We start from the raw sequence: 16,241 nt of genomic DNA on the forward strand, positions 1-16,241 counted from the left end.
ACCCGGGAAATTATTCTTCCATCAGGTACGAGTCGAGTCATCAGGCACTGACTTCGTAGCTAACAGCGTAAACAGACGATGACCTTCACCACCCTCCTACCAACCTTCACGCTCCCTAATGCGCAAGCAGAGTTGAAACCGACGCCGACTCCCATCTACACCCCCGAGTCCGTCCCGCGCATCAAAAACGCAAAACGGCTGAGCACCACCCGCCGGAAACAGCTTGTCCGGGCTGCGGCGCGAGAACATGATGATCCGCCGCCGCCGCCGGGGCTGGGGGAGTGCTGTGGGAGTTCGTGTGATCCATGCGTGAATGATCTGTGGCGGGAGGAGGTGGCGTGCTGGAGGGAGAGGTGGGGAATTGCTGTCGTATACAGGAGGGGGGAGGCTGTTGGAGAGAATACAAAGACGGGGGAGGAAGGAAATCAAAATCGAGGGTGTGGACAGCGGATGCCGGGGAGTTTTGATTGGTAGCATAGTGGTTTACTGTACGGTTTGTAGAAGAATTGAGCATAGATTGATAAAGCTAGCTATAATGCGATTGCTATTTGACAACCTCTACCTGACTGCCCTGAGGAACCCTGGCTTCATATTCCAGTGTCAATCGGATATCCTTGCCCGGCTGCAACTTCAAAATCCACTTGACCTCGCCGTTCTTGGCTAGTGATACGCTCCCGCTGCCCTTACCCTCCATCGCCATCTTCGCCTGATCGCCTTCCTTTTCCAGTCCCTTTGGCTCCAGGATCTGCACACGCAGCTTATCGTCCTCGCTTAGCGGGACCTGCTCGGACACGATGAGATCAACGGCAATGCTCTTGGTATTCTTCACCCAGCACGTCCGTCGAAAGACGGCCGTATGCTCCTTGCTGAAGAACCCGCCTCCGACGCGGCGGACGGACGGCTTCGCGTACGTTACTAGGATAGACGGATCAACGCCCAAGGAGATATTGAAGGCGTCGTTCGGCGCGCAGTTTGGCAAGGCGGTCGTTCCCAGGAAGGTGCCGTCGACTGTCATACCGGCCCGGCCGCGGAGGATGGTTACAGACGATGTATTCTGGATGCGGGCGCGCAGAAACGCCGCCGCGCGGATCTTGGGCACGATGATGTGGGTAAGAGTCATGGACTTTAGGTCTAGCTCGGCTAGGACGTGTCGTCGATGCACGCTCGACGGCACGAGCGTCCGGCGCCCTGGGAGGTCATACGTTGTAGTCAAGCCGTAGTCTTGTTTGACGGAGTCTTGGTGTTCCAGACTCGCTGCCGCGATGGTTTGGGTATCCTCGTCCTCGTCTTCGTCCTCTTCATCGTCTTCGTTGTCGGGGTTCAAGTTGGAGCTCCCAGATGGGGCTGCCGGGCCTTGTGCCTGCATGGCCATCCCGAACCCAGACGCAGGTAGGCTATCCAACCTCTCTCCCCGCTCGATCACCGGCATGATCTGAGCCTGTTGCTGACTTTGTGCTTGCTGTTGCTGGCTTTGTGCTTGCTGTTGCTGTGCGTTTGAGCCGAACAAGCCGGATTGAGCGGCCGCGTGCGGCGGAGCTCCGAACGCTGAAGCGTGTCCAAACGTTGGTTTTGCGGGTGCAGCTCCGAACAGTGAGACGGGTGCAGCCTGTTGTGCCTGCATCTGTACTCGCGGTATATTGTTAAGCCGCTGTTGATTTGCCTTTTGCATTTCTGCATACTGTTGTCTGAGGAACTTTGCGTGAGCCTGAAGAGGTTGACCCGGTTCGTCGAGGCTGCGCAAGATGTTGTTCCACGAAGGCTGGTCTGCGTTGTTGGGATCCAACTTGATATGCCAGCCTTGCAGTTGCGGAATGCGCTCCTCGAGCCCCGAAAAGGAAGCCTGGGAGGTGGACAAAGTCACCTGGGTGTCCCGCCATGTCTCCGAGCAGGAGTTGTGGAACTCGGCGCGGTAGGTCAGACGAGCCGACGAAGAAGGAGTGCTGATCCTGAGATCGTAGCGAGACACCCAGCGAGGCCCGGGAATCACATATGTCAGACGCAGTGTCACGTCGACAGCATCGGCGTCGCTTCCAGCCTTTCCGACGATCGAGCTGCGTCGGCTCGATCCCGGAGTCATGATCGAGTGACTGTCGAGATGGACCACGACCTGGCTGACGGTATGGGTCCAGAACAGCTTTCGCTCGGATCGCAACTGCTGTTGTTTCTTCTTTTTCTCTTCGCGCTCCCGCAGGCGCTTTTTGCGTTCTTTACGAACATCCTTCAGAGCGGCCTCCTTGGCTTTGTTGTACGCGGTTTCCAGTCGTGCTCGCTTTCGATTGAGTCGCTCTAGGCTTTTCTCCGCCTCTTTTATTTCCACTATAGACTGGTGGTGACGGTCGCATTCGACCGAGTGCTGCTGGACGTAAAGCTGGAGAAAATCATTCAACTTCGCCGCGTCCGCATTCTCCATGCTCAATTTCTTCCCGTAGCCATCCATGAAGTTCGAAACGGCGAGCGACATGGCTTGATTGCCGCGCGCTTTGGCGAGAGCGGCCTCCACCTCTGCGATTTCTTTCCGTACCGTCTGTAGTTCCGAATCATCGATGCCGAAATCTTCATCCGAGTCGGTTTCTAGCGCGTCGCTCAGCTCACTGTCCGACTCTTCGGGGTAGACGTCCTCGAATTTCTCCCGTCGAGGAACTTTGTCGGTCTGGATGTCGGTGATGGTTGCTGAACCGGAGCCGTCGACACGGATGGAATCGGGGTCAACCCGAGGATCGAGTCCAATGATGGTAATTTCATTCTGACCGGGCTGTACAAATTAGCATACATCTTAGCAATTCCAGACGCAGCACTTACTTGGATAGTAGTCTGGATTTCGCGAACCACCGTCGCTCTGAGCGGAGTCAGAGTGACCGATTTGGTTGGAAGGTCAGATACCAGAATGTCAGCCGTTGACACAGACAGAGACATTTTCACGATAACTGATTCCTAGATGCGCATTTCAAATCGCTTGAGGGACTTTGTGGAATTTAAATACGAGTTAGGCCACCTAGCGGGGGAGCCTCGTCCGTCAGCCCCCTCACAGCCACGTTGAATGCTCCCTTGTCTCCTCTGCCTATCCAATGAGCTATAGACATAGACAGAGTTTGACGGAGCAAATCGATCCATTAGTGCTGCCTAGTGTTGGATCAGAGGAAATTTTCGGTTTTCGAAGAAGCCTAAGCTTAAGCTGCTATGATGATCAGACGCATCGCTGGCACGCTTCATAGCGAAGACTCTGTGAGCTGACCTCTCAGAATACTTCATGGTCGCATAAGTCTCGACACCCCTCAAAACAAGAAGAACCGCGATCAACAGCCGAACAATCGCCTCCATATAGAATTCTTTGAATGTATTACTCTAAAACTGAATGTTGTCTTCAGTTTCCAGAGATCATGTTGAGCTGATTACCTCTTTGGGATCACTCTTCCTGGTCTAACCTCATTGAGGTTAGTCTCTGTTGACGTGTTGCCCTTTTGGGAATGATACCCCTATCGTGACTTTTATCCTCTTCTCATAAAATCAATCATCTCTATAGAACTACATATTACGTGGCAGACAAGGAGATCAAAGACGCAATATCGTGATTGACTCATATGTCTCGTCGGCCTGCATCTCCCGAGGCTTCAGGACGCGACTTCGGGCTCTGAAAAGATTTTCGCAGTACCGTTAGGAGTAGTCATGGAGCAACTAAGCTGACGAAAACATGACAGTCGGTCTAGAGTCATACCGGAGATGGGGATCAGGTACGCGTCCGAGACCAGGAGCATCTCTAGCCGAGATTAACAGGGCCTGACTCAGTTCTCTTAGGCAAAGAGACCCATGCTGATGGCTTACAGCCCTGTGGATAATTCCTGTCTGCGGGAGTCCTTTCTCATTATCTCACTCATACCAGAAGTTGAGTGGAGGATATCACTTTTGAACTGGGTGCATCGACCCGAGTCTTGCTGCAGGAACGGAGCACTGGTCATATTTGGGCTCTCATATCTAGGCTCTATAAGATGCACAAGAGAAATTGAGCGTTATTGCTGCCATGTAAGCCGATGTGCATACATGAGTTATCTACAAAACCGACTTCTTACTCCACTGATGTGCCTCGCCCTTCTCCTTCCGCTTCTTCTCCTCATACAACCTCTTGGACAATTGCCGATACAAGAACACGTTCCCCCCATGGTACCGAATCCCATGATCCGAGTCCGTAAACCACTGCACCTGCAGCTTCTCCGGCGTCACGCCCGCCCCAACAAGCGTGTCCACCAGCGCCGCCGCATTCTGGAAATGCACATTATCGTCACCCGTCCCATGCTGGATCAGCACCCCGCCACGCACATTCTTGTACCCAGCTACCTTCCGGATCGCACTGGCATTGTACCCTGCCGCATTGCTCTCCAGCGTCTTCATATACCGCTCCGTGTACATGGAGTCGTAGAACCGCCAGTCCGAGACCGGAGCGGTCTGCACGCCGAGCGAGAACGCCCCGCTATCGGTCTCGATGACTTTGCCCGTCAGATAGCCACCGTAACTCCACCCCCAGATGGCGATGTGGTCTGCGTCGACATAGGGGAGCTTGGCGGCCTGCTGCGCGGCGAAGACCTGGTCCGCGGCTTCGAGCTCGCCGAGCCGGCTGGTGACTTGACACCGGAACGCGCGGCCCTTGTACCCTGTGCCGCGGTTGTCGACCGTCCAGGTGATGTACTCGAGTTCGGGGTCCGAGGCGATGTAGGCCTTGAAGTCGAGGGCTTGCCAGGCTTTGGAAACTTCCTGCGCGCCGGGACCGCCGTAGGGGGTGAAGAGAACGGGGTACTTCTTCTTGGAGGAGAATTTGACGGGGAGGCGCTGCATGACGTTGAGGGTTTCGCCGCTGGGAAGGGCCAGCTCGAAGTAGGTGATGTTCGGCAGGGTGTATTCCTTTAAGCCGTCGAGCACGGCCGCGTTGCTGGTGATGGTGCGCAGGGGCGCGGTGGAGTTGATGGCGTAGAGGTCTTGGTAGGGCACGTCGGGCCCGCGGTAGGAGAGGATGTAGTATCCACCCTGCGAGGAGAAGGAGGCGGACCAGACGGCGGGGACGGTGTCGTCGACTAAGGGGGTGATTTCCATCGTCTTCCAGGAGACGGAGTAGAGGTGGCGCTCGGTGCTGTGGTGTTTGGTCGAGAGGAAGTAGACCAGCTGGCGCGGCTTGTCGATGCTAAGGATGGCGGTCACTTCCCACTCACCCTTGGTCAGGGCGATGGGCTCGCCCCCGGCGACAGGGAACAGCCAGAGATGCGCCCAGCCGGACTGGTCGGAGATGTCGATGTAGTACTCCTCCTTGGACTCGCCGATGGGCCCGATATACGCCATGGAGAGCAGATTATCCAGCCACCCGTCCGTACCGTCGCGTTCATTGATTGTCTTGGTCCTGAGGGAGGCCACATCCACAGCAACGACCTTTTGCCGGTCCTGCACGCGGTTGAACGCCTTGACAGCTACGACGTCATGCTTCTCCGTCAACCACGCCACCTCGCCGATGATCAGCTCCTTTGCATCAAACGCGTCGATCGGGACAGGCGTCCGCTCGCCGGTGCGGAGCTCCAGCAGGTTCAGCTCGACGGTAGGATTCGTCTGCGACACCTTGGGATACCGCAGCTCCAGCTCGCGTGGGTACGGTGGCGCGATCTCTTCATTGTCCATGTAGTACGGCACGGTGAAGGTCGGGACTCCCGTCTCGTTGAACCGCAGGAAGGCGAGGTACGCGCCGTCTGGCGAGAACCAGAGCGCAAACCGGTCGCCGAGGATCTCCTCCTCGTAGATCCAGTCCGGGACGCCATTGAAGAGATCCGGCCCGCCGTCATTAGTGATCTGGCTAGTCGAGGCATTGGTCCAGACGAAGACGTCGTTGCCGCGGACAAAGGCGATGGCGTCGCCGGTGGGACTCCACTGAGCGTACTGGATGTCGCCGGACTGATCTGGGGCGAGCGGCCTCAGATTCATCGACTGCACGTCCTGGATAAAGTAGTCGGCAAAGTACGAGTGGCGGTATTGCTTGGTGTAGTTGGTAGCCCAGAGCACCGAGGAGAGATTGGGATGGATCCAGTAGCTGTAGGCATCTTCTGGCACTTTGTCCGCAGGGACGAGCGTCTGGGTGTTGTTGGTGACGATGCTCTGGATTTTCAGACTGCCGTCCTGGTCTTGATAGACATAATCCCCATCCTCGGAGGTAGAAATCCACTCGACTGAGATGGCCGAGGGGGAAATGGCTCGCTTGACGACCGTCTCGTTGAAGGTCAGTCGTTTCTTGCCGCTTCCAGTAGGGGCATATGGTTGACGAGGGACGTCAATGGCGGCAGCGCAGCCGACCAAAAGGAGAATTGACCACTATTGCATTGTCAATTGTCTGCATTCTCTGGATTGTATGATAAAGTACATACCTTCATGTTGATTGCGGCTGGCAACACAGCGAGCTACTTGCATGGCTACCCCGACCTTAAATATGGGGGAATAACCCCGCATACCAGAGCGAAGATGGTTGTATCATTTTAACCCCGACGGAGAATACGCAGGAGATAGTTCTTGAACTCGATAATCTACCATTCAAGACGCCTGTTTTCACCTGCCAAGCAAACAATTATAGACCGAGGCTGGCTATCAGCGGAGTAGGCCCTTAGCGCTGTAACCCAAGACTGCGCAGACGAGCGACAAGGAATTGACAAGCAAAACATCGTTGTTGATTGGTCTGCAATGTTATTATCGTTATTTGGTCCTTTGGTATGTCTTACTCGGCAATTTCCTAAATCCTGCGGAGCAATTGGGTATATCTCACATTCTATCTATACCAAATTGGTCACCATCAATCTGCCGTGTCTATATGGTTTGACTTAATCTATGATCACATACATTTGATTAACTGAAGGGTCTATTTGTTATCTCTCTCATAAATCTGACGTACTACAGAGTAAGGCACATATACTGCTGAAGGATAGATTATTGGACTTCCGGTTTGGAATGAGGATTGTCTGGACATTGCATGATTCAAAGATCTGCTTCAAGTTTTGTACTATAGTTGATATTGTGTAAATCAACTGCAAGTTGTTTTTATTGGAGGTTATAGAATTGTTGTTGATAGTCAGCGTTGTCGAATTCTACAGTGTCCAGCTCAAAGACAGATACAGTCTACAGGTTCACTCCATTTATCGAAAATAAAGTCATTGTTCTTGCCACTAGACTATATCCACCGCGAAGAAGGCGAAAAGACCACTTTGGCTTCACCATTATCACTGCATCACGACCTAATTACACATCGAACCACCGTCCTCGATTATATTCAACCCTCTCCATCTATCAACACCATCAGCATTAGCCGTGACGACCCACTACCATAGACTACATACCTTTCGTACAAGACCTTCATCTAGAAACCCTGGGGGGCAACCTGGTTTGCATTGCCCAGCACACCGGCATTCACCGCATCGGCGACGTGCTCGACGTTCACGCCGTCCTCGAGCACATCGTTGGCGACGCCGTTGGCAACGTTGTTGCCCTTGATGGGGACGTCGACGTTGACGGGGATTTTGGTATTTTCAAGGTTGACGCCGGCGAGACCATTGTTATTGGATTGGCGACCTGGTTCGTTAGTTGGGTGGTTTACTCTGTAGAGGTTGGGAGACGTACGCGCGACAGAAGGGACAGCCACGGTCATGCCAGCAACGGCCAGGAGGGAGAGGATAGTAGAGAACTGCATTTTGGAGTTGGTTGGAGTTTGAGAGTTGAGCTTGAAAGATGAGAAGGCTTGTTGAGGTGTGAGAGAGTGTTGGTGTTGATGGGAGAAGGCTCGATTGTTCAGGCCTTTTATATCTTGGTTGGCAAATGAGCGGGCTGTTGATCTTCTGCTTAGACGAGATAAAGCTGTATGATCTGTTCCTCATGCACGTATACAGTAAGGCGCTTTCAACGGACTATACATGATCAACAGATCTATACAGATCATGCATGGCCCGATAGTGGCGCAGAAGCAAGGGGCCTCGCGTTGTGATATCACATCTGGGTACTGCCTTCATTTCAGCCCAACCTTCGTCAAAGCTTACTTCGAGCTATCAGCACTCTGATACTAGTCCCCTGCACATGATGAATTATTGCTCATGCTTTCCCTGAAACTGCAAGGACAACCAACTCTATGTACATCTCCTCGCATCGTCGATCGTCATCGCTTTACCTCCCAAGCATACTCGTGCATCCAACTATGAGACAATCCCAAACCTGCTTCACATCTATCGAGTAATAGACTTCCTCAAAAAATCCGCCAAGATCATGATCTCGTCCCCGCTCTTCAACCGCTCTCGATACCGCGGCTCCGTCTTCCAGTGCACGTACCCCCGCCGCATATACCAATCCACATTGCACATCACCGGCGGATTGTCCGCCCACGTCTCCCACAGCGCAAGTTTCTCAGGCCAATCCTCGTAGAAATACCGCCTGCTCATCGAATTGACCGTCACAAAGCGGCACCCCGGACTCCCCCACGGCTCCTGGCTCGCCATCCCCTCAACCAGGTCCATGACTTTTCCCCCGAGACCGTTACGCCGGTACTCCGGCATAATGAAAAAATTCTGGATCGTCAAGATGGACTTATCGGCGCAGGCGAGTTCGGGGTCTGGAGGATCCGCATAGGCGTCCAGGGATATGTGGCCTGCGCGGATCGTGCGTTTCTCATCTGCGTGGTCGTCTGCATTGTCCCTTGGAGGAGATTGGGCGGGAAGTGTGATCCAAAAGAACGATTTCAGGTTCTGGTCTTGCTTCTCGCGCCAGGCGAGGATCTTGCTGTCTTCCGCGTCCCAGCCGCATTGGACGCGCTGGGCCTGCAGCTCGGCGTACTCGGCTGGATTGTGCAGGTTGATGGGGACTAGGGTGCAGGCCATCGTGGTCCTTGCTCCTTGGCTTGATTTGATTTGCCTTGTGAGTAGGATTATCACTGTGCGTCAGAGATGTTTTCTACGCGACGATCTGGCTTGCTGATGTCTGCTTGCTGGAGACGCGTATGAGTCATCCGCGTATAGCCGATTTTAGTGTCAGTTCATGGTGTTATTCCATTGCAAATACGAGCGGGTTCTTGGCACGTTGGACGCCTGAAGACTTTTCTTCCTTCGTATCTAGAGAGACTTCAAAGTGCCCTGGCGTTCCTAAGTTGTAGCCGAAAGCTTGATCCGCAGACCGAGCCAACTGGACACGTCCCTGCTTCTCCTACGATTCAGAGCGGAAAGTCTTCAGAGTCTGAGTGATAATATCCCGAGTAATGACTGCAAATAATTTTGAATCAAGAGATATTATCTTTTCCACTTTTGTCTTCTCTTCTCTGCGGTGGCCTCCCGCAGAGGATAATGGATCTGTTCTAAACTCGCCGGAATTGTACTTCTGTTAAGGATACCTGCTGGTGTTAGCCACCAGGCTCTTTCAATGATTTTTTTTTTTTCTACTGCCATAGGTTTGTCTGCCCTGACAACAGTGCATGTACGGAGTAGCCTTCCTTCTCCACAAAGGAATACGTCACTGGAAGAGTCTAGAGCCGTGTGGGTAATACATTCAGAAAATGAAGTGAATTTAGAGCCTCAGAGCAGTGAATGAGGCTTATATTCACCATCTGGGGAATAAATACTGTGGTCTCTCCTTCTCTCCTTCTGGTACCTGTGGATAGCTGGACATTCTTGATCTTCCTCAACACTATCTTGCCTGTATACTTTTTCTATCATGATGTCTTCTGCTTGACAATGATGATATAACTTCTCCAATATAGGATCATGCCGAATAGGTCAAGAGCCAGTCTCGTCTGCTCTGCTTTGAGTCTCGCATCTTCAATTTCTTGAACTGGACGTGCGACGTAAAAATCTCCCTACTGATATTGGTGCATCAATGAATCCCCGAGATTCTATGGGAAAAGGGGAAGATCAGCAACGGACAGCCTGCAACGACACAGAAGGTGATAGTCTGGCACCGCAATAATGTAAGCTTCCATTTTCCTATTGATTTTTAGCCTGTCTGTCTAAACCTCTAGTATCTAAACGTCCTCTTCTCTTCTCTTCGTCCTTCTCCTCTCATTCTTCTCTTTCTATATCTCCTTGACCAATTTGCGCTCCAGCCTCTTTTACCCCTACGATCATCAAATATCCCTTTCTTCAAAGCCAAGCAGTCGGCCCAACCATATAAGTCGTCTTGAGGACACTGGGATAGTTGCGCTCTGACTACCGACGAGTGATCCCGTTCGGAGGGAGAAGATCGAGTAAACGTCGCCTTGACCACGTTCCTCTCGACATTAGCAATGAACTGCAGGAAGCCAAACTCGACTGGAGCCATCTGAAGAAAATGTTCGACTCCCCCACTCGGCCATGCAAAGATTAGGTCGATCAATGATGGATCGCTGCGAGCCAGACATAGTGGCGGTATTTGCTCCACTGTATCATACAGCCTGTTCCTCCTACTCCGATCTTCCAATCTTCCAAAGCGCTCAAGTCTACCGTCTCATTCTACCTACTAAATAGGGATATTATTACTCAGGTAAGACCCCCGCTCCTTATGATCTGTTTTTGATATTTGTTATTTTATTTCCTACTTACTATCTTGTATTCCCATCAAACTTCCTATCCTTTCTACTATTTTTTTAACCTGGACTATCGTGCTAACGAAGATGATAATAGGAAACATGTCTACCTGCCACCATTACGGCGCTGCTTTCACCACAGATGCTCCATTAAGAAGCCTCGCCCTACGATACAACTACGGATCCTCTCGTGACCCTCCCCATACTGGGTAAAGGTCCTATACATCAGCTAATGACCTACCAATACAAACGGGATGTCAGCAGATGCTTGAGCAGCTAAGCCGCGAATGTCCTAAGAGGGAAGCAGCAGTGCTAGTGATGCGATTGCGGTACACCACTCTGCCTTATACACGTGGAGACGCTAGTCATCTCTTTTCACTAGCACCTGAAGTACAAGGAAGATGGCAGCAGCAACCGGGCCCAACATGGAGGTTTCCGTCGGAGATGATCACTGAATAGAATATTCACTTCGAAAGTTAGAACGTCTCAGGACTCACCCTGGCTGAGTTCTTATATAAAGCCATTCTTCTCTCTACTCGTTCTCTCGACTCGTTCTCCCTACTCATTCTCTCGACTCGTGGCTGGCTCGCCCGCCAAGTAAGTTGAATTGTTTCGTCGAAATCAGAGACAATGTGCTGACATTGGGATGTAGCACCGCGGCCCAGAAGACCAGTAGTCAGCAGTCAGAGACCAGCTAAGCTTGGCATCTTCTGGAGCAGAAACTGAGGAGCCCTACCCATCCCTCAGAGGCCCGTGGCGATACTGACGTCCCCATGTGGGATGAGACGATACTGCCAACCCTCAAGCGCTGGAAGCGTCAGTTATCCAGCAATAATAGCACGCGATACCAAGATGGACCCCGGTTCCTTTGCAGTTGCCGAGGAGAGAAACCGGGTATCAAGCTCCGACTTGCACCACTGGTGCAAGCAGGTTGCTACTCTTACCTCGAGCTCCGTTTTGCCATGCGTTTCTAGGTCCCGTCGCGGAAAGACAGCGTGCTCACAACAGGCCGTGTCTTTCTGACTGCCTTCCGTGTCGCATACATTCGAGCTCAGCCAGTTGTTGCCCAAAGTCAAGGAAATGCTCCTGGGGGCGCCATTGTCCCACACCTGTTGCTCTATGCACAGCACAACCACCTGCAGGAAGCCACAATACACGCCAGGAAAAATTTCCTGGAAAGAACTGCAAAAGCTTGAATAGAGACCTGCCCTTCGCCGGGGTGGGGGGTGGGGGGTGGGGGTAGGTAATAGGAGTAGTGTATACTAGAGCATAAACCATGCTATTATTTCACACTTGGGCAACTTATTTAGCCTTCTAAGGATACCTGACTTTTCGAAAAGCTCGAAAACATAAGAGCTTATCAAGTTAACATTTGGGATATAAGCCATTCATAAGTTAAATAACATATATCCTTTGCATTCACATAACAGCATAGGGAAAACCAAACCAAAATAGGGAAAAGACCTATCCTAGGGGCATTCATATAGAATATCACTTTGCATATCAACTGTGTTAACAATAATCATTCCTCCCACCAGAACCCGTCTCATGGCACTTTATACAGTACGCAGAGGCATGGACACTCCAACCACTGCCAGAATACGGCGGACTATTTGTACAGAAGGAACATTTGGTTGTTTACAATGATTACATCTCACCACACCCCCTCTTAGTACACCCCCTCTTAGTACATTCACACACACTGCACTATCCCTAGTGGCCTAGTATAGTAAAATCGAAACTTCTTATAGAGGTATGCGGATATTTAACTAAAGCTTTAATTCTTAACTAAATACTAGGTGACTCAGTCAGGTAAACCTAGTAGAAATCTAGGTATATTATGGATGATTAAATAGAATTAAATTTGATATCTCTACTCCGCTTATCAGTATGAAATGATCAGGCATGGCTTCCCTCTCTTACTGGAGAGCTTTCCCTAACGTTTTCCTTCCGCATCCTAATAGTCCCCAATCGTTCAAGATAGAGACTGCGCCGGTTCAGTCCGTATGGTAAGAAACACTCTTTATTCTTCAGGGCAGGGGAACAGGGGGAACAGCTAAGTACTGCCCCGCTAAAAGTGGCAAGAGATCTTCACCTCGAGCAAGGTACGTTAGCACTGTGAAAAGTCAAGATGGAAAACCTAAGACAGGAAGGCAGGACTCCGTGACTTGTCTTAATAATCTAAAGCTTCCTTTCTTGCTGGGAAGAACATGGCAAAGTTGCTTTAGCATATTCATTTTTGGTACAAACTTATAGATCAAATATCTTCAGACAGTTCCTGAGGCTTGCGCATTAGGTGGTCAAGCTTCACCAGGACTAGCATCTGTCATCTATATTCCTATATAAAGATATCTAGTTCATCTCATAACAAGGCTTAACAAAGAGCCAAAGAATAGTCAGGGCAGGATCTTTTATGGAGTCTTCATACTCAGCTTTAGTGAATTAAAGCAGCTAGTTAAGTATGCAGCGCAAATACTACGGCATACTTCCCTAAGGCTAGGGAGACTGGGGAGACTAGGGGGGAATAATAGCACAGAGATACATGTTTATATCCTCTGCTCATTCTTATTAAAGGCTAAGGAACTAGATCACTGCAGCCAAGCAATGAACAATGCACTCCAAACCGTGGCCAACATTAGCATATGCGGAATCAAGAATTAGGGAGTGACTCTGTACCTCTCTAGCAAAATAACACTCCACCTATCCAACTTAATAAGCTTCCTTGTGATTTCTATAGCTACTGCTTCCATGCATCTCTATGGACTGGCTGTAATGGCTTTACTTTATCATAGAAAGCATTCTGAAGGGACCTGTGATTCAGCTATGCGGCTATTAAAGTATAATAGTAGATGTGCTAATGTGTGATGGCAATCAGTAAATATCCAAGGGAGACGCAAATATCCAGAGCATACTTGTGTAGCACCAAAATTAGGTCCTTACGCACGGTAATAACGTTGCGCACAGGAAATTATTAGCTTCCCTAGACAACCTTCTTCATTCCACCACCAGCTGGTAGTAAGCAACATCGATGTCTGCTTGAGTGCCAGATATATCGCCCAACAATGACCCTGGGGTTTGTTCAGACCTAAGGTTGCTGGCATAACGGATCGCAAGAACGTCTGTAATTATAAGGGCCAGACATGCTAAATAGATCAGCAGTTCCACCAGTGCCCTTCTAACTCCGCGATTGTGGACCCTGCAATAGTAGTCAAGTCCTCCCTAAAAATCCCCCACATCAAGTGAAGCAATGTCGAATTCCTCTGATAGAACCATTACTGGCCACTGGCACTGAACGGCCATGTCTTATTCAGATGTCAGGAACAAGGATAGAATCAGACATGCCTATATCCTTGATACACGTCCAGCCTTTGTGTCACCATCAAAGCGAGTCTGACGTGGCGGTTAAGATTGGTCACCCTTCAAAGAAATGCCATGCAAATGAAAGGGGATAGGAGGCATACTTTAGCTAAGCTAAAAAGCTCTTGACGTGTGTCGCCTAGCAAGGCGAATATAGCACCTCACAAGCTTTTGTTACGAGAGGAACTGTAAACTTCTAGCATAATACACAGTGAAATCCATGGTATATCTGGACAGGCATACTTAACTTGCGGCAAAACCACTGCTTGATATACCACTAGATCCGAGCCCGATAGGTCGCTTTGTATATCCTAGAAATCTCATGCTCCGGCCATCCATTCGGAGTTGGTTCCTATCTTTGGTATAAATCAGTATATTTTGATGGAACAGCCAAGCCTGACAGTATTTTGTTTTGGGCTCTTACAACCGAACGGCCGTTTGGTAAGGCGGCCTCGATGAGTAACACGTAAACGGGCGAACTATTTTACTGAGTTGCTCCCCAAGGAACTTACATTTCTTGGATTGATGCAGTTTATATGACCCTTCTATTACTAGACTGTCAGCTGTCAAGTCACTAGAATTCCTCTAGCCCTACACTAAATGTGCCCAAACAGGAAGTGCACGCCCAGAATGTCTTCTCCTCCAGTCACTTGAGGACAACGGAAGTTAACCGCATTGCCACATCTTATATGTGCACACGGACATAGAGATGCAATATTGCCCTGTGCTGTCAGCCAAGATTACCTCTCTGGCTTGGTATACCACACGTATCGGGTAAACGTTTTCAGACGCCGTTGGCTTTGTCATATAGGCTTGACTATCAATGATCAAATTCGATGGTGATATGATTAACTTGCGGGTCTGCGACATGGCTACTAAATGTTAATATAACTTCACATGTGCAAAAGAGTATATGTTGTATTATTCATTACTAGTGTTTTACTCTAAGACCGACCTATTAGTGCTGAACAAAATGTGCAGCTTTCCTATATCGCCTGTTCCGGCAATTGGACACAAATCGGTGCGATCTTACAACATTCCACCATACCTATATGACAGCGCGTTGTACATTCTTTATAGCATGTCTTTCTGTGGGCCTAAAGGGTGTAAATAGCTTAGATGGATTGTTGAATGTAGGGGGTGGGAATGCTGGTCTTGCTATGAGCCATTCTTCATTGGTAAAGTCGCACCCGTGACCTGCAAATATTATAAATAGGAACAGCCTTGCTGTTGTTCAGATTATGGGCTATTATAAACTATTCACTAAGAACATCACTTTGGGCTTTAGTCTTCTAAACTTGCAAACACTTGAGATGCGTCTGACTTCTATTGTGCTCTTTTCCATTGTCTCCTTGGGTTTTGCCAGGGATCCCTCTGATTCTACCAACTCCCCAAACCGTTCGAAGACCAAAGGAACACAACTTGATTCATATTGCCCTGGGCATGACGCTGATGAGGAATTCCAACGCGAAATATTTAACCGATTCATCCAAACGCTATACGAGGACAAGAATGTGCCGGAGGCTTTCGACACATACGTCGACCCCGATCTGATTGAGCATGATCCTTTTGAACAAAGACGTGATGAGGTCGTGGCAAGGCTGTCTCAAATCATCCCCGCCAGTACTTTTACGGTTGTGCACTCAACTTTTGATGGGGACATTGGGTTCGTCCACCTCAGAGTAGGAGACGAAGACGCGCAGCCAGTTGCTCTTGCGGACATATATCGTATGGATGGGACCTGCATTGTCGAGCATTGGGACGTTCTCCAGAATCTCCCGGAAAATTCCACGAACCCGAATGCCATGTTCTGATTCTTGGAATCCTTTTTTTCTAGACTGTGCGATAGTTTCTGGCTTTACATGGGTCCGGACTTCTAAGATTTGCACTCGGTCCTGTACTGTCAACAGCTATAGAAGGGTAATATTAATCGAGAATAATAAAGCCTTTTATATTTCTAAATTATGAAGTATTACAGCTTTAAGGGCAAACCGGTAAAGCCTACAAAGAAGGGGGGTAATTATTAAGGGCTATAGCAGACTATGAAGCCACTATATACAACTAACACTGATAGTGCGGGACTATACAGAGTAAGTGTCGGGGACGGCGGAAAGGCCATGGTTATGCATGGTCTTTGGATCAAAAAGCATGGCCTTTCCGCGCTGCGCGTTGGTGCTTTTAATATTCCAGGCATGCTATACCCAGTTTGTTGTGGAGCTAATTCGATGAGTTGTAGTTATTAGGTGCTTTTGTATACTTAGTATATATACTAGATGAGTAGATAAAGGCTAGGATATAGCCTTTCGGCTCTGCAGGACCAAAAGAAATTACGGGGTTA

General features: G+C 49.9%; 6 protein-coding genes across 6 annotated transcripts, besides 4 other annotated features; 2 read left to right on the top strand and 4 right to left on the bottom strand.

The window, feature by feature from the left end:
- Positions 1–78: 78 nt before the first annotated feature.
- Positions 79–474, top strand: NFIA_106670 (uncharacterized protein; the record flags this gene model as incomplete). Its single annotated transcript, XM_001267075.1, has 1 exon — positions 79–474. One exon carries the CDS (start codon positions 79–81, stop codon positions 472–474), a length of 396 nt encoding a protein of 131 aa, XP_001267076.1.
- Positions 475–544: 70 nt separating this feature from the next.
- On the bottom strand, positions 545–2,913 carry NFIA_106680 (uncharacterized protein; the record flags this gene model as incomplete). The annotated part of the gene is made up of 2 exons (XM_001267076.1): positions 545–2,752; positions 2,800–2,913. 2 exons carry the CDS (start codon positions 2,911–2,913, stop codon positions 545–547), a joined length of 2,322 nt encoding a protein of 773 aa, XP_001267077.1.
- Positions 1,439–1,488: a microsatellite.
- Positions 2,914–4,044: 1,131 nt separating the features above from the next.
- Positions 4,045–6,395, bottom strand: dppIV (prolyl dipeptidyl peptidase DppIV; the record flags this gene model as incomplete). Its single annotated transcript, XM_001267077.1, has 2 exons — positions 4,045–6,336; positions 6,390–6,395. 2 exons carry the CDS (start codon positions 6,393–6,395, stop codon positions 4,045–4,047), a joined length of 2,298 nt encoding a protein of 765 aa, XP_001267078.1.
- A 974-nt stretch (positions 6,396–7,369) lies between these two features.
- On the bottom strand, positions 7,370–7,699 carry ScwA (the record flags this gene model as incomplete). The annotated part of the gene is made up of 2 exons (XM_001267078.1): positions 7,370–7,581; positions 7,630–7,699. The coding sequence occupies 2 exons, from the start codon at positions 7,697–7,699 to the stop codon at positions 7,370–7,372; spliced, it is 282 nt and encodes a 93-aa protein (XP_001267079.1).
- Positions 7,700–8,225: 526 nt separating this feature from the next.
- On the bottom strand, positions 8,226–8,873 carry NFIA_106710 (uncharacterized protein; the record flags this gene model as incomplete). Its single annotated transcript, XM_001267079.1, has 1 exon — positions 8,226–8,873. One exon carries the CDS (start codon positions 8,871–8,873, stop codon positions 8,226–8,228), a length of 648 nt encoding a protein of 215 aa, XP_001267080.1.
- A 1,142-nt stretch (positions 8,874–10,015) lies between these two features.
- Positions 10,016–10,056: a microsatellite.
- A 1,016-nt stretch (positions 10,057–11,072) lies between these two features.
- Positions 11,073–11,124: a microsatellite.
- A 1,081-nt stretch (positions 11,125–12,205) lies between these two features.
- Positions 12,206–12,237: a microsatellite.
- Positions 12,238–15,216: 2,979 nt separating this feature from the next.
- NFIA_106720 (nuclear transport factor 2 family protein) lies at positions 15,217–15,717 on the top strand (the record flags this gene model as incomplete). Its single annotated transcript, XM_001267080.1, has 1 exon — positions 15,217–15,717. One exon carries the CDS (start codon positions 15,217–15,219, stop codon positions 15,715–15,717), a length of 501 nt encoding a protein of 166 aa, XP_001267081.1.
- Between the last annotated feature and the right edge of the window lie 524 nt (positions 15,718–16,241).

Source organism: Aspergillus fischeri, genomic scaffold, assembly GCF_000149645.3.
Source record: "Aspergillus fischeri NRRL 181 1099437636245 genomic scaffold, whole genome shotgun sequence".
Taxonomy (NCBI): Eukaryota; Fungi; Ascomycota; class Eurotiomycetes; order Eurotiales; family Aspergillaceae; genus Aspergillus; species Aspergillus fischeri.